At 40.6% G+C, this 21509-nt stretch overlaps 1 protein-coding gene across 4 annotated transcripts; it reads right to left on the bottom strand.

Annotated features, from left to right (window-relative positions):
• Positions 1 to 515: 515 nt before the first annotated feature.
• On the bottom strand, positions 516 to 20130 carry coq8ab (coenzyme Q8A, genome duplicate b). 4 transcript variants are annotated; one of them, XM_088002743.1, is made up of 15 exons: positions 19789 to 20130; positions 19388 to 19499; positions 15931 to 16224; positions 15746 to 15812; positions 13823 to 13894; positions 13016 to 13141; positions 11292 to 11377; positions 11047 to 11187; positions 10881 to 10962; positions 10654 to 10747; positions 9239 to 9380; positions 8051 to 8158; positions 7901 to 7966; positions 3933 to 4019; positions 516 to 1867 (listed from the first exon to the last, which is right to left on the bottom strand). In XM_088002743.1, exons 2-15 carry the CDS (start codon positions 19478 to 19480, stop codon positions 1574 to 1576), a joined length of 1752 nt encoding a protein of 583 aa, XP_087858869.1. In that variant the 5' UTR covers positions 19481 to 19499; positions 19789 to 20130; the 3' UTR covers positions 516 to 1573. The 4 variants fall into 4 exon arrangements, with proteins under 4 accessions (XP_087858869.1, XP_014828216.2, XP_087858868.1 ...); XM_014972730.2 differs by having other exon boundaries at positions 15931 to 16236; positions 19789 to 20129; XM_088002742.1 differs by having other exon boundaries at positions 15931 to 16236; positions 19888 to 20129.
• Between the last annotated feature and the right edge of the window lie 1379 nt (positions 20131 to 21509).

Here is a 21509-nt window from a genome sequence, read left to right as displayed (position 1 = left end):
CTACTAATATATCACATCAGTATATTTATATGAATGAAAATAACCTAAGCAAGATTGTGTCCTACTGTATTCCACTTTTTGTACAAACATTTTCCCTTCTGAAGCAAATTTCTGAATGACTGGTTGATTCAGGGTTAGTTTTGGCATCATTCTCCATAGAAAACACGGTCAGTGCATCGAGACGATCCAGTTAACGAGGCCAGTTCACATCGGAGCTATAAAAAAGTAGACAATTATATTATGTAGGGCCTCCTTTAAGGTGTGCTCCCCACTTTTTAATAATCCACGCTGGGTCAGATCCTGCTGTTTGAAAAAAGGAGGCAGGGAAAGCAGAGTAAAGCATTAGCCAGCGAAACTTGATGTAGCGAAGCTTTGCTAGCTTGTAACTTTCGGCTTAGCTTTCCCTCCAGCTTCACCTGATATCTTCTCTTTAAATTCATACGCATGAAAACTTCCAGTTTTTTTCCCCTCTCTGCAATAGATTTAGATAATTCAATACTCGATGAAAACAAATGTAAACATTTTGCGTATTTATTGAAAATGAAAACTACAAAAGTATTCACACTTTTCACTGAGATCTCGTGGGAGGTAACGGCTGTATTCATGGCGAAACTCTTAAGAAAAAAGCAGGAATGTGACAAAGAGCTGAACATGTCTGCTGGACTCAGAAGGGTTAAATGAAACATCTGTGAGATGCATTAAAACATGTTAAATCGACATTCAGACAGAAATACTACTTCCTTTTTTATATTCTGCAAGTGAGTCAGGGGCGGGGTGCAGAAAGAGGAAGACAGAGGGGAAAATATAAGCGAAACGAAGCATTATTGACCGACTGTTCAGGAGCGTTTATGTTGAAGAACAAGTGATTGTTTCCACCATCATGGCGGCCGTAAACAAACCCACTTTGAGGAGGCAGCAGCTGAGAAAACCTTTAGGACTCAGTATAAAAAGAAAACATAACAGTGAGTTCCACTCACTCAACCTTAAGGCACCGCAGAAATCAACTTTATATTCTTACCTTAGGGCTAAGGAGAGTTTTTTAAATGTACATAAAAGATTTGCTTGAGATTTACACATCTCTGCTGCTTTTCTTCAGATAAAGCAGAACAATTCAAACACTGGGTTAGCCACAATAAATGGCTAAAGATCTTAATCGATCAGGTGTCGCCGTGCATATTTTTTGGTATACTTGGGGGATGGGGGGTTTATGTTGTGCTTTTTCATCATCATGATTAGTTTATTCTCCATAATGGTTCAGATCAGGTGGAGTGTGGTCCCTCACGACTCATAATAGGGAGGTCATACAGTACAAACAACAGAATGGCTTAAAGGATATGTACAAACTATTCGATCCTTATGGAGATTAAAGATGGCGTTAGTACCTATAGTCAAAACAAACACTTGATTAAGACAACTATAGCTGCTATTGGACATACATTTTGTTCAGTTTTTTCCCCCCATCATGTAACAGTTGTAAAAGAATAAAAAGGAAACTTGCCCCCCTCCCCAATTGTTCCAACATGATACAAAAAAGCCCTAAAAATTCAAGATAATCCCGACGGAACACAAGTCTTCACTGTTCAGAGTCGGGGCGTCCGTCCTTCCAGTAGTTCCTGTACGCCTCCTGGAACATGTTCTTGCAGGAGATCCTGGCTTTCAGTTTGGAGCAGATGAGGAAGGAGCCGCCCATCTTCCTGTGGAGGGAGTAGGTCTCCTCCGGCGGCGGTGTCAGACGCTCCCGCAGCATCACGGGGATGAGCCTGTGGATGCGCTCCGTGGTGCTCTGTTCGCCGAAGTCGAACGGCTCCTGGGAGCTGAAGGCCTCGCCGAGGATCATCACGGCGTCCACGTGGGCGTTCTCCATCGACTGCGAGAGAGGAAGAGCGGAGGCCGAGTTAACGTTCGGGAGGGAACAACGTTGGATTGGTCTGATTGGTCGCTCCCTTTGAGCTGAGGCTTAAGCGTACCCAGAGAGGTGTAAAACAATCCCCCCCTACAAGAGGAACAGATGGGGCCCCCACACAACCCCCCAGGCCAAAATCAGATTTGTGAAGCTCATGAACTGAAAGTCGACTGGTGAGGAAACCAAGATTCTCAGAGGAAGATAAAGAAAAGGCTTAATGGGGAAGAAGAACTGGCTTAAAAAGGAATGAAAATACTTATTAAATAGGAAATGGTGTCTAGCAGCTGTTTATGTGGCGCTAGCTGGTCACGTTTGTGTTTTTTAGAATCCGACTCAGTTTCCACAAGACTAACGGACTGGTGCCAGACGAACTGCTTCACTCTGCTGAAGGAACCTTCTGACTCACTCTGGCCCAGTTTCCAGAAACAAGTCATCTGAATAGTTTTTACTTTAGTCGGGAACATGAGCACAAACCTGGTGATTTAACAGCAGGAGCCGCGATCGGAAGCTTGGGAAAACCTGGCGACAAATTGGTTCGCACAGCTGAGTTGCTTTATATAGAGTAAGCAAGTCGCGTTTTCAGGTTCAATATGGAGTAAAAACAAAAAGAGTTAATTCACATTCAATTTCGAGATGGGATGTCAGAATTATTGCTGCTCCAACGCAGCTTTGTAAGTTAAAAATGAAAAAATATACATACATTTTCATGAGTCAAATAAACATTTTATTTGGAGTCTTATTCATTCATTTCTAAATATATAGGTCACACTGAGTGAAAGTATTTCAAGCCATTACTTTCTTGTAACCTTGATGATTACGGTTTACAGATTATGAAAATCCCCAAATTCTGAAAATTAGAATATTACATAAGATCGATTTAAACAAATTGTGTTCATTTCCATGGAGTCGCTGCTTGGTCAGACTGAGAGACCCGGTTAGAGGCTCAGGAAACCTTTGTAGGTGTTTTGAGTTAATTAGCTGATTAGGGTGCGACACCAGGAGTCTCCAAGATTTAACCATTTCACTACGTCCCAACTTTTTAAGACATTAAGTTTTGGGTTTTCATTATTTGTAGTATCTGTAATTATCTGTGTATCATCAAAATAAGAATCCTCTTTGTGTTTAGCCCCAAATAGCCAACAATGTGGTTTTAAGCAGTTTATGCAAAGACAGAAATTTTTAAATAGATCAAAACGAAATGACTTTCATGGCCAACACTGACGGTTAGCAGACACAAAATTACCAATAATTCACCAACAACATGCTAGCAGTTAAATTTCTCGCATACAAATGGACTTCAAAATGCCTTGAAATCCCAAAGAGACACATAACTACATGTTATTATGAGGTAACGCTTGGCTACAAGCTGTGACAGATGTGCTAAACATGTTTTACAAATCGTTTTTTGTAAAAGAGGAAAAAGTTCTGCGAGTATTTTATAGATTGTTTCTCTAGGCAATAAAACAAAAACATGGGGATTAAATGTATAGCTTTTAGTGCAGTGAGCGTTTTTTTTTTTTGTTGATATGTTTGGCTCTGACCTGAAGGTTTCTGGAAACTATTAAACCAACTGGAGGTCCTCTAAATGAGCAGCCCTGATAATTAGAACCAGACGAAGAAGAAAAGCTCTATGTCAGCGTGATGAATCACCAGAAACACAAACGACAGGGCAACATCGCCACAAATACACATCGGGACCGAGAGGGGGAAAAATGAAAAACGACAGTGGGACGTCCTGATTGAATTTCATATTGGGCCACTGATTACTATTACAGTTAAACAATTGTTGTACGAAAGTAAATCCCAAAATTATTTAAAATCCAAATTCGAAATGCTTAAAAACAGTGAACCCAAAATCCAGACAGCAGGAAGTTCAGCTGATTGTTGGTGAAAAACAACCAGAGCTTCTTAGAGCAGCTTCCTGCTTCTGATTGGACGTTCGAGACGCTGTAGCTTTTTTTGTCTACAAAGAGACGTGGTGCAAAGCAACTTAATTACAGCCTCTTATAGTTAAATAAGAGTTTCTCACCTTTGTCTCATATCCTGTGAGGAACTTCATGTCTCTGGATCGGAGCAGGACGCCTTCTCGGTTCTGATCCGCCGCTGCATTAATGATCTGAAGGCACAAAATGACCCAAACATGAAGGTTGGGCTAATGGAAATTAAAAAAAGATTCTAGCTGCACAACTTCCAACAAACTGGGACTTTATTATCAACCGACTCTGGAACTGCATCTAAAAAACATATATATATATATATATATATATACATATATATATATATATATATATATATATATACCCACCAAGGCTGGAGACTGAACAATACTGGAAAGGCATATGGGAAAGGGAGGCGTCCCACAACAGCAATGCACAGTGGCTAACCTCTCTACGAGAGGACCACAGCAACCTCCCTGAACAAGCCCCAGTAACCATCACTGTGGCAAATGTCCAAGAAAGAGTCTCAGGTATGAAAAACTGGACAGCACCAGGGCCTGACATGATCCATGTTAACCCTGAATGGTTAACTGAAGGGCGTACAATCCTGATCCAGAAGGACCCCTCAAAGGGTTCAGTCCCATCCAACTATCGGCCTATAACCTGTCTCTCTACAACATGGAAGCTCATGTCGGGCATCATAGCGGCTAAGATAAGCGGACACATGGATAAATACATGAGCACGGCACAGAAGGGCATCGGCATAAATAGTAGAGGAGCCAAACACCAACTCCTTGTAGACCACACAGTCGCCCGAGACTGCAAAACCCGACACACCAACCTGTGCACCGCTTGGATTGATTACAAGAAAGCATATGACTCAATGCCACACACCTGGATCATTGAATGCTTAGAGATGTACAACATCAATAGGACTCTAAGAGCCTTCATTGCAAACTCGATGGGGCTGTGGAAAACCACCCTTGAAGCCAACTGCAAACCGCTTGCACAAGTGTCCATCAAATGTGGCATATACCAAGGAGATGCTCTGTCCCCACTGCTGTTCTGCATAGGTCTGAACCCCCTCAGCCAAATCATCAACAAGACTGGCTACGGATACCGACTTAAGAATGGGGCCACAATCAGTCACCTCCTCTACATGGATGACATCAAGCTGTACGCTTCCAGGGATGTCATTCGGACTAGAGAAATGTGGCCGGATGGTTACAAAGAGAGGGAAGGTCATCCACACAGAAGGGGTCTCACTCCCAGAAGGAACAATAGCAGACATAGAGCACAGCTACAAGTACCTGGGAATACAGCAAGCAAATGGCAACATCGATGAGGTCACAAGGAAAGGAGCCACAGCCAAATACCTCCAACGAATAAGGCAAGTCCTGAGAAGCCAGCTCAATGGCAAGAACAAGATCCGTGCAATAAACAGCTATGCCTTGCCAGTAATCAGATACCCTGCCGGAATAATTAGCTGGCCAATGGAAGAGATGAAGGCTACGGATGTTAAGACTCGGAAGCTACTAACCATGCATGGAGGGTTCCACCCCAAATCCAGCACCCTGAGACTGTACACGAGCCGTAAGGAAGGAGGCAGAGGACTAGTGAGTGTGAGAGCCACTGTCCAGGATGAGACATCCAAGATCCATAAATACATCAAGGACAAAGCCTCAACGGACGATGTGCTCAACGAATGTCTCAGGCAATGGGGAACAGAGGACAAGGTGCTGGAGGAACCATCATGGGAGGACAAGCCCCTACATGGGATGTACCACCGACAAATAACTGAAGTGGCTGATATCAGGAAATCCTACCAATGGCTGGAGAAAGCTGGACTCAAGGACAGCACAGAGGCCCTGAACACCAGAGCAATAGAGGCTCAGATCTACCACACCAGACAAGACCCAAGGTGTAGGTTGTGCAAGGAGGCCTCTGAGACAGTCCAGCACATAACAGCAGGGTGCAAGATGCTGGCAGGGAAAGCGTACATGGAACGACATAACCAAGTGGCGGGCATAGTGTACAGGAACATCTGTGCAGAATATGGACTGGAAGCCCCGAGATCAAAGTGGGGGACACCCCCAAAGGTGGTGGAGAATGACCGAGCTAAGATCCTGTGGGACTTCCAGATCCAGACAGACAAGATGGTAATGGCGAACCAACCGGACATTGTGGTGGTGGATAAAGAACAGAGGAAAGCCGTTGTGGTGGATGTAGCAATACCAAGTGACCACAACATCAGGAAAAAGGAGCATGAGAAACTGGAGCAATACCAGGGCCTCAGAGAGGAACTGGAGAAGGCCTGGAAGGTGAAGACCACAGTGGTGCCTGTGGTCATCGGGGCCCTCGGGGCAGTCACCCCCAAACTGGAGCAGTGGCTCAAACAGATCCCAGGAACAACATCAGACATCTCAGTCCAGAAATGTGCAGTTCTAGGCACAGCCAAGATACTGCGCAGAACCCTCAAGCTCCCAGGCCTCTGGTAGAGGACCCGAGCTCAGAGGATGAAAGAGACCACCCACGGAGGGTGAGAGGGGAATTTTTTTTTTTATATTTGTTTAAATTATTATTTCATTCTTCCTGTGGTAAAGTCATTAAACTATACAGCTCCTCAAACAAACCCTGACTTCTGATTGGCTAACCTGAACAGCAGTAGAGCTGCGGACCAATCTCCTCGTCCGTAACCGTGTTAGTCCCACCCACTCACATTACTGTGTGCAGATCAATTCAGAGGACTATGAAATAATCAACAAATAATGACACTTAATTCTAGTGAACAATTTACACATTTAATCATTCAACTACCGTATATTCCAGACTACAAGTTGCATTATCAATCAATTTTATTTATAAAGCACCCTTCATACTAAAAGCAGCTCAAAGTGCTGCACAGATCGATAAAAACAAACAGTTACCCAGCTCACATGGAAAAACACACAACTGTATGGAAAATACACAAGCTACTTGGAAATGATCCAATTCAGGAAACGCAGGTAAAAAGATGAACCTGCTCTTAAAGACAACTTTTTTTTTTTTTCAAAAATGTGTCATCATGACAAGGGGGGTGGGGGGAACCATGAGTCGCTCCTGACTAGCCAAACCATGTAAAAAAAATACAGCAAGTATTTTTGAAATAACTGATTTTTGAGGCATTTATTGAAGGTTTTCTTTTTCATTATCATTTTTAAAACCTGTCTCTTATGGTGCCCCTTTTGGCCCTCTGCGATACACTGAACCTACTTCCTCACTGTAAACTGAACCGAAAACGTTTCAACTTCCTGTTACAGATGCAACTGATGTGACTTTTTATCATTATTCCAAGAAAGCAGAAACACTTCCCCTGCATTCTGTTTTTACTATGAGTTTCTGACTGAACTGAATAGGTAACAAATGATTTGTTTTTGTTTTGTGTCTTGAGCTGTGAGCTCCTTCAAGGCTACGACGAGACCATCCTCCTCCCACAGAAGGACGGCTGTTCTTATTCTAGAGGATTCACATCTACACAAAGGGATGTGCTGTCCTCTGATCAACAAATAAAGCCAGAAGGAAAGTTTAAACGCTCAAGGCTTTCCCAGCTGTGTGCCTGTATAGAGAATCTGTCTCACTATAACCGTAAATATTGTATTTGCTCGCAAAGTGTAACGCTTCTTTTTTTTTTCTTTTGACAAAGAATAAAAAGACTAAAAATGAACCTGCTGGAGCCGCAAACACGGAGAAGTCTTTATTATTTATTATTTATCAGGCAGTTCATGGACTACTAAGACACTCTCCTGCTAGTAATCAGTGAACATTAAGCTTTCAACCCAAATATTGTCAAATTATGCAAATTCAGGTCTTTAGCACAAAGTGTTATAACACACGGTGCATTTCTGAAGATGTTATTTTACTGCAGGATAACAAAACTCCTCTGGAACCAAATGTGGTTTTATTTTATGAAAAAATAATTGCACAGAGGCCAGATTTGTTCCTTTTTTTTTTTTTTTTTTGCTTATTTGACCCACCGTACAGCAGCAGTGTAAAGTAAAAGTTTCATTCCCACACTTCTTACCTCGATGTACATGTCGGTGAATTTCTTGTCAAATCCTCTTGTAGCTCCAAAGTCCAACAGCGCGACCTGAAAACAGGGAAACGAGACGACCCGTCACTCACCGCCGGGACGGGAAGACGTCTCACACCAGCGACGCTCGGGTTGACCAACCTTATGGGCCTGTGGGTCGTAGAAGAAGTTGGACCAGTTTGGATCGGTCTGCATGAATCTGAACTCAAACAGCTCCCTGAGGCATAAAATCAGGATCTGCTCACAGATCTGGGGAGAGGAAACAAGCAGCTATTAGGAGTTATATTAATACTAATGCTACATATTATATAATAACATCTGATACTCACAAGGACAACATTAACCACACTGGGACTTTCCACGTAAAAGGTTCCACGATTAAACCGATTATCGCGATGAATCATAATGGATCGATTATGAAATAATCAACTAATTTAGTAACTGACTAATTGTTAACTGGAGTATAGAGACAAATGTCAGTAATTAAGACAAAACTGTATAAAAAAATACATAAATTTTGGATTTAAGATAAAAAAAATAATCTTTGTGAATATGTTCTACCCAAAAAAGTCTTAAAGCGGCGTAGTTTTAGCTTCACCTAGTTCAAATTCTGCAAAAAATCAAATAAAAATAAATCTCATATTAAGCACATTTTTCTATTCAGTTATTAGTTGATTCACCATATCAGCAATACGCTGCGTTGATGTTAAGCACAAACAGCAGAGCTTTTCACATGTTGATGTTAGAAATGTTTTTTTATCTTCAGATGCATCCTTTGCTACAAATAATGAAGCTTTTTTAAATAAGAAAATGAACATTTTATTGCCCAAACTGTTTGTTTTCTTATTTTAAAAAAGTAATTGAATTATTTGTTGATGTGTATTTCAATATATTTTGAATATTGTACAAAATAAGCTTACATTGTTAAATGAAAAATCTGCAGAAAGTGTCCATTTTTTAAACAATTAATTGTCAGAATATTCGATTACTAAATTAATCGTTGGTTGCAGCCAGGTTCTTCCACAGGTTTGGTGCTACAGGAACTCCTGTGGAAGACATGATGTGTCGCCACCTTTATTCTAAAATCCAGGTGTCATTTTGGTTTTACTGAGCATTTGTAAAAGTATTTTGTGCTCCGTCTTAATGTGAAAGTAAAAAAAGTAAAAAAGAAAATTATAGTTTGTGGTTATGCTGTGAAAAAAAAATGTGGGGAAATAAAAGTCGAATGCCGTGTTTGTGGATCAAACCCGGTCATATTTCACACTTCAACAAGGACTGATGCGTCGACATTGACTCGGCCCGGCGTGCCCCGAAATCTCCGAGGCGTACCTCATTCCTGAGCTCCTGAGGAAGGTCCGTGGCCTTGTCCAGCGGGAAACCGGACACCAGCGTCGTGGTGAGGACCCGCTCCCTGCTGAGCTCGTCGATCACATCGGGCACGTAGAAAAACGGGTGATCCTGCAGCAGCTGCCTGCCACGCAAGGTCAAATATAAAAGGGCGCAAAGATTGGTCCGATTTCAACGAATGCTCTCGACTGTAAAGGGTTTTAATCGTTGAGCTGTTTGTGGTCGAACCCAGAGCTGACAGCTGACCCAGCTGTAAGTCTGCACCAAACTCCCCAGGGAGGTTTCTCTCTGTCCGCAGAGAAATACCTCAGTGTTGACTCTCGTCCGCTGAGCAGCCGTCCTAATGTGAGACCCCGGCATGTCAGGCTCAAGGCTATCAGTGGCATTTTTAAAATACTACTTTTTTTACTTTGATGAAATTATCAGCCTTTTCCTCTGCTTAACTCCCAGCATAAATCAACTCAAGCTCTTGGGAAATTAACAGTTTGTCACTGAACGCGGCATTCAGCTCTGCAGGCTGCAGCCAGGGATCCTGGAGAACACGAAGGGGAAAGAGAAGTGGAGGCCGGTTTCTACAGCGCAAGGCTTCAGGAGGTTCACTTTTCAAACCTGCAGATGTTCAGGTTAAGTTCAATAAAAGGGAAACAACAGAAACTACTCAGGCAGACAATTTCCGTTTCAAAACTACAAACGGTTTCAGACTCAGATTTCAAAGACGGACTGAAAGTCAGAGGCGATGTTTGAACTTTGACTTACTGTACCTGGAGGGATGTCAAGGCTTTACTATCAGAGCATATGAAGCTTTAAAAGAGCCAAAACTTTACATAAACTCAACATGAGATGAAAAAATTAATGCTACCCAGTTAGCCACCTGTTGATTATTTTCTTATATGGGCTGTAAGATTTGCTATTGAGTTTCTAGTTACTCCAACATTAAGATGAATGAAAAACTTTGCTAATAAATGGAAATCTATTTTTCAGACTTAATATACATATATTTATATATTTTTAGAAAAAGTTATCTCTAAAATCCTTCAGGGAACCACAAATGGCCCTTGAGCCACACTTTGGACACCCCTGCTTTAACCCATTATCAATGTTACTACCTGAAGTTTTTTTTTTTTTTTTTTTGTAATTTAAGATAATTATAAATCATGATTATAATAACATTTAACTTATGATTTACTCTTTTCTGCACAACAGACAAGAATTATGTCCCAGATTATATCTGCTTGAATTGTGAGTTATCACAATTCAAGCAGATATAAAACACAAAATGTAATATGAGAAGCTGAATCAGAAATGCTTTGACTGTCATTTAATTAATTTCTAAAAGATCAACATAAACGCATTATAATATCTGACAGAAAATAAAAGAAAAAAAATGAAGGACTTACTGAAACTTTCTGGCACAGTTTGCCTCCCTTATGTAATCACACTCCCAAGCTAGCTCACGACTCATGACCTCAATAAGATGTTCTGGAAACAAACCTGTGAATTTGAGGTGAAATATATGACAAGGTGTTCTCGGTTGGCACACAGGTATTATCAGGCGTGACCGCCTGCACACAATAGCAGCTGTTATCTTACAGGCGATAAAAAAAAACTCCTCCAACAATGTTACCTTCAGGCAGAGCGTTGCTTAAACTCAGTGCAGTCATGATGTTATTCACGTCGCTCTTTATGCTCTTGGCGATTCCCGGGTACTGGCGGGACATTTGGGCATCAGTTTGCAGAACGCGGACACGATGTGCTCGGATGATTCGCTCCTGCGTAAACACCGCGCTCACCTGAATCTTCATGGCCACCTCTCTGCCGTCCTTCAGCCTCCCGAAGTGAACCTGACCAATGGAGGCGGCCGCAAACGGCTTCTCTTCGAAGTACTCCAGGCTGTCCCTCCAGTTCGGGCCCAGATCGTTAGTGATGATTTTCTGGAGGCAGATGAGGAAAAAAAAAACAAATAAAAAAACAAAGCTGTATTGAAGAGTCTGGAAGCTAAATATTTTTTTTGTACTGCTAATTGAAATAATTGTACCATCATCTGTTTAGTGGGCATGAAGTCTGCGCTCTGTCGGACCCGCTCGAAGATCTTAGCCAGCTGAGGATTGATAAAGGCGTCGTCTGATGGAGGAAAACCAGAAAACAAATGTAAGCAAGCTAATGGGGTTAAATTAACTTTAATCCGAGTCCTTGTGTAAATTCGTTTGCTGCCTGATGCAATAAAAGTTTTAGCTAACAGGCTAACACCGTTATTTTTATACCTCAAAAGATATAACCAAGTATTAGACACAACTTGTATTTGTCTATTTGTTTGAAAAAAGCTACATTTAGGCAAAGCTAACGGAAACCTCACACGGCTACTAGCTAGATTTTTAGCTTCATTTACCTAACAGCTAAGGCGAAATGTAGCTTTTCCTACATTTAGCAAATATTTACATTTTCATCACTGCTCTATGAACTCAGAAATGTGTTTTGACATCAAGTGAGAATTTACTGCACACAGTGGAAAAGACTCACCTCAAGCTAACAGAAACAGCTGTTAGCTTTATGTCGCTACATGCTTAAGCTAACTGTAGCTTCTATATGAACTCTAAACTTATTTGGAAAGCAGTGCTGTTCAGCTGGACAAAAGAAGAATAGTTCACTCTTTGGTTAAAGGAGAAATGTTGTTTTCTTTTCTAGTGACTGTAAAAAGCACCAACCTTCACTTTGTTTTGACAGCACAGGAGGAAGAGTGCACCTATGTGTCCTAATGGACCACAAAAAGAACATTCTAGAGCCATGAGGGTGCATTCAGGAACCCTGTGGTATTTTGACCAAACCCAGACACACACATCTCATTAAGCTGTCAAGAAGAACATGTCTTCTATGTAGATTAGATGTAAATCAACATTTTTATGTTTTTTTTTAATAACATAGAAGTCTACAAAATCCTAAGAGTAAGTCTGATCCATTGCAAGTCTTAGAGCTGGAAATGGAACAATCAGCAGATATGGTCCATAGCCTCAGCAGTTCAAAGGTCGCATGACAGCATACTTTAAAATCCATAAAACAAGTCAAGGCAGTCTCCTGAAAAACGAAACGTGAGTTGACCAAAATGTACATTCGCAAATAAAAACATAAATACAAGCTGCAGAAGTAGGAACATAATACACTCACATGCTTAACATGATTTTTTTTCGCCCCCCTGTTAAATCTTTCTTACTTAAATGGTTGTTTCCCCAACTACAGGAACAAGTTGAAACCTGATAGCGAGAAAATGGCCGTTTCAGGAAACACCTTCAAAACAAACGCTGGCGACTGTCCATGCGGGATTTCGACCGGCTGCAGGAGGGGTTTATCTTTCAGAAAACAGGGGGTTTATGTTTCACACATCAAATGCTTCAGTCACTGAGCTCACATGACAAACACTTGACAGCGGCATGGGCGAAAAGCACGGGAGCTAAAACAGCAGCCTAATGTAACCGTGCGTTGTGAACACCACCGACCTCAGAGTCGGCTTAAGCTGCTGCCTGCAACGGCTAACAGCTCAGCTGGAATGGCGCTCCGTACGTTCAGCAGGTTATTTTCAGTACTGAAGAAGGAATCCAGCTTGTTGGTTAAAGAAACCGAAGCCCCGACAGACGTTAACCGAAGCTTTGTTTACACACAGCCTCATATGGATTCATATTGTGCAGCAGCTCAAGTAGCATCAATAAAGAAATCATTGAGAGTTTTACAGGAAATGTAGCTTACAGAAAGGAAACTATATATCCTCACCTTGAATGCTGAGCATTTGGCCCATTTTCAAAGCCGCTCCTCGAACTTTGCAAAGTGTCCGAACAATTCTTTCAGCATTCGCCTCAGAGAGGAAGGGATTTGAGTCCAGGACGGCCTTTTTGTTCCCTTTGAAAAAACATTTAAAAAAATACATAAAAAAATGCAAAAATGAGCACATTTCAGAACACGTCAGCTGTCTGATTATCCCTGCATGGTGCTTCAAAGAACATCCTGTTGTCGGGTTTTGTCAAGTGGCTCGTTGACCCTCAGTAAAGCAGAGGTCAGACTCTGTTCTTTAAAGTCTTACGATAAATATTGACACCTGTTGAACTTTTCCACATTTTGGCACAAATTTTAAGAGTATTTTATTTACATCGCATGTCAATAGCTGCCCCCATCTTGACAAAGTCAAATAAAATCAAGTGCAGCTGACATGTAAATAGAGTCCACTTGTATATCACAGCTGTTCTGAAAAGATTCATTGAAGAACTTTAGTGAAAAAAGACATGGCCCCTACTGCACAAAGTGGTGGCAGCAGTATGCTGTGGGGATGCTTTGCTTTTTAGTTCCTTTAGATTTAAGATTTTAAGCAGAACAACAGAAAATCCAGGAGCAGGATTCCCAACACATCTATTGTTGACACAAACTGAAGCACAATTCTCAACCCAGAGCTCGTCTCATTGCTTATCTGGCCTGGTGCTGCTCACTGATAAGTCGACTCAAACTAAACTCCTGCTGTGTGAGATCAGCAGCGGCTCCACCAGGCCGACTGAGCGACAAACTAAACATCACTTCACTTCCTGTTACCTGGTTGTTTGAGCTTGAAACTCTTCTTAGCCATGTCCGCGATCGCGCCGATGCCGAGTCCGACCGCCAGACCTGCGGAGAGAAACCGCGAGGATCAAACAGAGGCGATGCTCGGCGAGAATGGAGGTCGAGATCAGCAGCCTGGAAGTCCCACAGGGGCGAGTTGGACTTTGATGATGGAGGCGATAACGGGGTTTCTCAAACTGGAGGAGGTGAAACTGAGGCCAAGAGAAAACCAGAGGTGTTTTTTAAATTAGCCGGACTGTCGGCACGTCCCGGAAACTTTTCCCTCAGCTGCTGATAACCTGAACTTCCATTCTTGTGAGGGAGCGAGTCAGCAAAAAAAAAAAAAAAAAAAAAAAAAAAACTGCTGACTAAGACGAGTTCACTCTCTCTGTACTGAATCTATAATGAAACTTTGTTCTGTTCACACTTCAATGAAACAAAACTAAACACTCTGGCTTTCTGGTAGCTGAGGTTTGAACTTTCATAACAAACTTACTCTTGGTGATCTCCTGCAAACCAACTTGTTACTCTCCCATGAGCCTTTGCAGCTGCGGAGGAAGATTGCACAATCTACTTGCTCAATATTTTTTTCTGCCCAGAAATTATTGTGTTACCTAATGAAATGTGACAGTCGCTAAGGATTATTACAGTATTTTTTTATTTCTGAGTCACTGAACTTGTTTTGGGAAATGCAAACATTAAAAAAAAAGCACAAAAGGAGAAAGAATAATTTGCAGGGTCAAAGAAGAAAACGTGAAAACGGTGATTAACCGTCCAGACAGAGAGCTGAGCTGCCCAGTGATCTCACCCCGGCTGCAAAGCACAGGCTTGGGGACAAATGTGGCTCAAAGATACGGATGAAAGGCCGAGTCGGCGGTACGGTTTCACGCCCTGCCAGTCACTTTCGGTGCAGGAGGAAGAAAAGTGACGATGCACCAAGACGTAAAGCGGTGAGCTGAATTGGAAGATTTTCAGCTTAAAATCATGTTGTTTTTTCCCACATACAGGCGTTCCCGTCATTTACAGTAATTTAATGTCATCATTTGAAACAGTCACAAAATTCCCAAAGTTAAACTACAGTGAGTTAACTTTTAAAATAAGCTGGTTAAATATAACTATATCAACTTAAAGTGGATTTTTTTCCAGCTCTCACATGCGAGTTGATCACTTTTCAAAGTATGTCGCCTCCCTTCAATGTTTACACATCTGCTACATGTGGAAATATTAATTATAGCTCCTGTTTTCAAGCTTAACCTTGTTAAACATGATTTATACGATTTTTTTTTTATGATAAATGAGATTGTAGGTAATGAATTTCATTTCATTTCCCAGCACAAACAACAAGGTTCAAGGTCCGGCAGTAAATTGGTTCCCACCAGAACGTTTGCTCTTCTGGGGATTTCGTCACCCAGAACCCAAAACTACAACAAATGAAAGTTAAGATTCATAAAATTTTTTATTTTTTTAATTTTTTTAATTAAAACAATTTTTGATGAAAGAAGCAACAAATTTAAAAGATTTCTAAATGTTATTTTGGGGCATCTTCTATTAAAAAATATTTTTAAGACCTAAATTTAAGGATTAGGTTTTGGAGGATGTTGGTCATGTTGATGGTCAAGTAATGCGACTTCAGTTTGGTCCGTCTTGGAGAAATTTAGTCAAATTTTCAAAATAATCCAGAGACAATCACAGTAAATAGCAGGAAGGCTGAGTGAAGTACTGCAAAGTTGCTCAGTTTTTTTTCTTCTTTTTTTAAAATTTATGTCTCTAATTTAACATTCTGGATTTGGCAGCATTTCTGGAAATATGATTAAGGTAAACCCATCATTTTCTAGGAAATACACACTGATTTTAAAAACAAAAACATTGGAAATCAGCCACAGATCTCTTACATAAAAAGAAAACAAAAACACTTACTTCCAAAATTGACCAGCCTTCCTATCCGTGTGACCGGCACTTTCCTCTCCCGAGCATTTTCACTCAGCTGAACAAAAAGAGGACTAAACTTAAACAACAAAAGAACTTTGTTTTACTTCTTGTATTCATCAGCCCTTCAATCCTAAAAAAACGGCATTATTTACTGTCTTCTAAAGACACACTACCGCTTGTTTATACTGCTTCGCTTCGGTTTTCTTGGCGCTTCTTGCTTTTTCGATGTCCTCTGCCGTCAGCCGCCCCACTGTGGAGTTGTCCTGGTTAAAGAGCCGCGTGTGTCCAGAGTACAGCTGACCCGACCAGTTCCTGCGGTACCTCGTGTGTCCAGCACTGGGTCTTCCGCCACAGGCCCCGTGAGCGTTGCTCAGCCCTCCGGCCAAGCAGGAGCTGAGGTACGACCCCACGGTGGAGTATCTGAGGAACTGAGCCGGCGAGGCTCTGAGGACGCCGCAGTCCATCTGCTTGTTGAACGTCTGTCGAAGAAAAACAGGAGAGAGGAAGCTGTGGCACATGACTGCACTCAGGAACGCCGTCCACTCAGAAAATTAGACAATTAATGAGAAAGAAAAGTGAGGTTGTGGTCTGGTGGTTCTTTAACGACTTGTATAGCAGAATAAATAAAGTAGATGTTTAGCTAGCTATCGTTTGTTTTATTTACGTGACACTGACGATTTCCCTCCCCCAAATGTTGCTGCGCACTGCTGGTCAGCTTGCTGAAACGAAGCAACTATAAAGAGAAACGTAGCTGTTTCGTAAATTTTTTCTGTCGTCCAGCCCTAGCTCATGCTAAAAATAAAATCTCCTTATATATATATTCCAGATCCGATTTTGATCTATTTTTTTCCACTTGCTTTCTTCTATTTTCTAGACTATAAATGGTTTTTATTTCAATCATCCCTTCTGTGAGTTGTACGACGGAGCACTGGGGTTGAGATTTTTTACTTAATTACGAGAATACGGTCGTAATATTCGCAAAATAAACACACATTTTTACCAGAAGAACGTCCTAGAAAAATTCATTTTAATGAGGAAAAAAAGCTGATAGACCTCGGTGTGTGTGTGTGGTTTTCTTTGAAATACACTCAATCGTTGCTCAGTCATCTCAAAGTCCTGCTGATGATAATAATTTGATACTTATGCGTTAAAATAATTATCTACTATCTGTAAACCTGATACCAAAGTGTAACTTCACAGGATGCTCAGCATTCTTCATTTTATTTTCTTGTTGGAGTTCTCATGAAATTACAACTTCATTCAGGTGATATTACTACTTTATTCTTGTAATTAAGAAAAAAAAAAGCCTGACACTAATGTTCCACCGTACAGTTGACCTAAACTGAAAATCTACATAAATAGAAAATGTAAAACACGCCAGTCAAACAATCAGTCATAACTGTGGAATTATTGGTGGGGAAAAAAATATCCAGATTTCCCAAAAATGTAATCTTCAAAATAAAAAAAAAAATTAAAAAAAGATATTTGTTTCATTTAAAGTCTAGGTATCAAAATGAAAATAGTAAAAAAACAAAAACGCAGCTATCTATGGAATAGATGGATAGATAACTTTAATACTCACTATGTTATGTTATTTCAACATCAGTAGGAATTGCTGTTGCTTTTTTTGTTAGAAACAAAAACAATTAGATCATCTTCTGCTTTTTTTTTAGCTACAAGTGTCAGAAACTGTGATATTTTTACTCAAGGTCATCTAGACATAAGCATCTCATAGCAACCGAAACGAAACTGAAGTGTTTGTTTGGGCACATACCGCCCACTGCAGCGCGAACCACGTGAAGCTGTTCACGGACATGAAGACTGACGTATGGAAACAAAACAGGATACAAAATGTCTGTAACAAAGGCTTCTGAGAAGAGATGTTTGCAAAATAAAAAATACAAAAGTTCACTGCAGACCAGGGGTTAGTGCTGCTGGGTTCAAATCTAAATTGTTTGCATCTCGTCGTATGTCTGGTTTTTCTCCAGGCACGCGTTGGATTAGGTTAACTGGAAATTCTTAATTATAAGTAAGAGTGTGTGTGTGTGCGTGTGTGTGTGTGTGTGAGTGTGTGTAGGTGTGTGTGTGTGTGTGCGTGTGTGTGTGCGTGTGTGTGTGCTTGTGAATGGTTGGATGTTGGTCTTGTGACGAACCAGTGACCTGTCCAGTGAGGGGAGTTAAAATTTAACATTTTAGGAATCCAGGGTTCATATATGTAAAAATTAAGCTACCAAACAAAAAGCGTGCTGTTTTTACAGTAAAACATGGTGGAGGTGTTATCATGCTGTGGGGTTGCTTTGGTCTCTTGGGTACTAAAATGAAGTAATTATGATGACATATCAAAAAAACTCGCCGTTTTCTCTCTTTTTTTTTTGGTTAGATAACTTCATCCATGCATTTCAATTTATCTTTATTTATGGCTAAATAAAAAATAGGATCTTTTGAGTCATCAAAAAAAGCACATCATTGAATTCTTTAGAGATAAAAAAAAAGAACAAAAAAACAAAAACAAAAAAAAAAACTGGACGTTCTAGGTACAAAAATACAACTCTAGCAAAACTGAAATCAAAATCAGTTTTTGAAGCCCTGGGGGAAACGCAGTGGGGTCAACACAATGAGTTTCCAACCTGGGCCCCCATCAGGTTTGCAAAGTAGAGCAACTACAAAAGCTACACAGAATAAGAGACAATGGTAGCTGTTCAACGTCAGCTAAGGCAAAGCACCGTCTCTGCAGGCTTACATGCAGCTGCATGTGAAATATAAACATGAAACGCGCTTGAAGAAAATCCATAACAGTTATTCAAAGTGACGACGCGAGACGCACCAATCAGGTTTCTCCCAGCGAGTTTCTGTTATCATCAAGGTCAGACTCCGACACGCAGAAGCAGAAAACCCGAGCTGCAGGTTTTGGACGGAGTAGTTTTGGAGCAAACAGAAAAAGAAGAGGTAGGGACACACCGATACACTTTTTTTTACTTCCGATACCGATATCTGAGATCTAGTATCGACTGATACCGATCCGATACAGAAAAACGACGCAAAATCAACTTAAAACGATTTCTTTTTTTAAAGACAGACAAATTTATCTGATAACTGCACTGTGATACACCAAAAACTTCACAAGCTTTGTCAAACATGTTAAAACACAACTTTAATTTGTTCAGTCAGTGTAAAATGAATACTAAAGAAACTGACAAAAACAAAAGGTTGACCAACTTTGCCAAAAATGTAAGAACATAAACTGCAAATTCTTTCAAATGGTTCAGAAAGTCCATCAAACATAATGCAAAAAAAATAATAAAACACTCAGAAAACAACGCATAGAATTAAACCGAACAGATCAGACACAATGCCACCGATTTTTTCCAATATCGAAACTGATATGGATATTAATATCGGATCGGTGCATCTCTAACAATACCATTCTTGTGCATGAATCAATGCACTTGTCCTTAGGCTTTTACATATACTCATATATATTGTTTTACTCAGAGAACAGCACCAAAGTGCATCCTGTGGAGAAATGCATTCATGGAAGAAACATGAATCCACTCTGCAGCAGCTGCATCCTGGGACAAAGTACAGCTCACTGCCCACCCCTGGTGATCTGATGGTGGGATGGATGCTTACCAGCCTGTGGCTGTTGGGGCTGCTCAGGCTGCCTCTGCTAGCTGCCTGCTTTATCCAGCTCAGACCCCTCAAAACCACTGCGTCCCCTGTCATGATGTTACCCTACAGTGACCTGCACAGAAAAAAACCAAACAAAAATCTAAAGAGAAGGTTTGGTGAGCAAGCCCATCAGAGTGTTTGTTTTTAAGCAGCCATTCTGTAAACACACCACAACCACCAATACCACGCTTTAGCTACACAATGTAAACACAAGCAGGAATAAAAGAGGAAGGTTTAAAAAAACAACAAAAAAACAAGCATGCTTTTGTGTAAGCTCAAAAAGAAAACCAGAGACGATAGAGATGGAGAATATGGATTTCAGAGCCGACTGGACAAACAAAAGAGCCACAACTTCCACTCACCACCAGAAGCTTTTCTCAACAAGTCGTCTCAGCTCAGAGCGCATGCAGAGCAGCGAGCATTGTGCAACGGCAGTGGCACAACATAAGTCCCTCTCTCACCTTGGTTTGACTTGACAATTCCTTACAGGAAAAAAACTGAACAAAAAAAAAAATCCTGCGAGACAAGGCGGCGGGGCAACACGCTGCGGGACATGCAAATGGACACACACCATCCAGAGAGGCAAAGTTCAGCGATCTCGACTATCAACAAACCGCTATCCTAGGCGCACAATCTGTAAGTCGCTGCGTGTTCCCGCTGACGTGTCCGCTCAGGGCGGGTCGCGAGTTGCTGCACGCACGAGGCGTCCACGAGCTTCCCGCCCATTCCTTTTTTTTTAAGTATCACGTGACTACTGGAGTCGTATGTTTCTTTATGTGAACAAAAAACAGATCATAGCAAAGAATAGTTCAAGAAGACAAATAAATGGCTAATATAAGTTAATAAAAACATAACTGAGCAAAGACGTATGTATTTATGTCGCCAAATGTATCGATTTCACGTCAGAACTGAAGAAAACAAAGATACTTCCAACATTTTTTTTCGTAATTTGGCCAGTGACATCATAAAAGGTACTCCTAAACATGGCAGACCTGCAGTTTTTTTATGGCGTTCCTTTGATGCCAAAAATGTGCGTATATCTACCGTGGGTATGCAATTGTGATAGTAGTTCTGTTTACTGTAGTTTAGTTCATGACATTTTTTTTTTTAAAGTTTATGCTTAGTTTTTATTTAATCCCAGTGATCAATGTTTGGTAGGTATTGCTTTGACTATTTCATTAGGATATTGGGATTCATACATATATTACATAGTGGTATTTTGAGTTGAACGCAGCTGTGTTGAACCACACAAAGAATCAAACAAAAATGTTTCCAGCTGCATAAACATGAATGGATTCTTTTGAACTTCACCTTAAGTATTGGCAAAGTAAAGCTAAAAAAGTTTAAAGCATGAGTCTTCATTTAGAATTGCTGTAGATCAGCATACCGCATTAGGAGCGGTACATCGACACAACACATTACAATACAAAGGGTTAGAGGTTATGTTTGCAAATTACTTTCCATAAGCATGCTTCATACTTTCTGTCAGAATTGCAATACAATTTCAAAAATTTCACATATTTGAGCCAGAGTTTGATTCGGATAACTCCCCAGCCATGATGGATATACTGTGGAAGAAAATGTTAACATAAAACTGATAAAAATCTATTTGTGAGGTTCACATTTTTCCATCTAATTGGTTTACATGTTTATTCCCCATTTGTAAAATGTCTAAAATGTTCTGCTTGCAACACCTTAAAGAGTTACTTGATTAGTTACTATGGTGTTCCACAGGTGTAAAACTTTGTGTAAAATTAATTTGTCTTAAAAGTAAACTTAAAAGTTTGCGCACTTCAGTTTAGGAGATTATTTCTTGATCTGCACCGTCTGTCGAGAATGTGTGCTAGCAAGTTGTACTTTGACATTTTTTCTAGCTATCAGCAAGCTTTTGGACTAATTCTGTTTGTAGGTTTGAATTTTTGGAGTTTACTAAAACTGATTGGTTTGCCAAACTCCTAAGCGAAGTCCTCAACTCTTTAGTAGGGTTGATGTCAGAGTCTTGGTAAAGAAATCCCAGAAGAATGCGTTATCCACTCTATCTTGACCAAGAATCTTAATCTCAATAGTGACTTCCTGATTAACT

This window comes from Poecilia mexicana, unplaced genomic scaffold, assembly GCF_051168715.1.
Source record: "Poecilia mexicana isolate PSO_F unplaced genomic scaffold, ASM5116871v1 scaffold_22, whole genome shotgun sequence".
In the NCBI taxonomy this organism is placed as follows: domain Eukaryota; kingdom Metazoa; phylum Chordata; class Actinopteri; order Cyprinodontiformes; family Poeciliidae; genus Poecilia; species Poecilia mexicana.
This window is presented reverse-complemented; position numbering and strand designations above follow the sequence as displayed.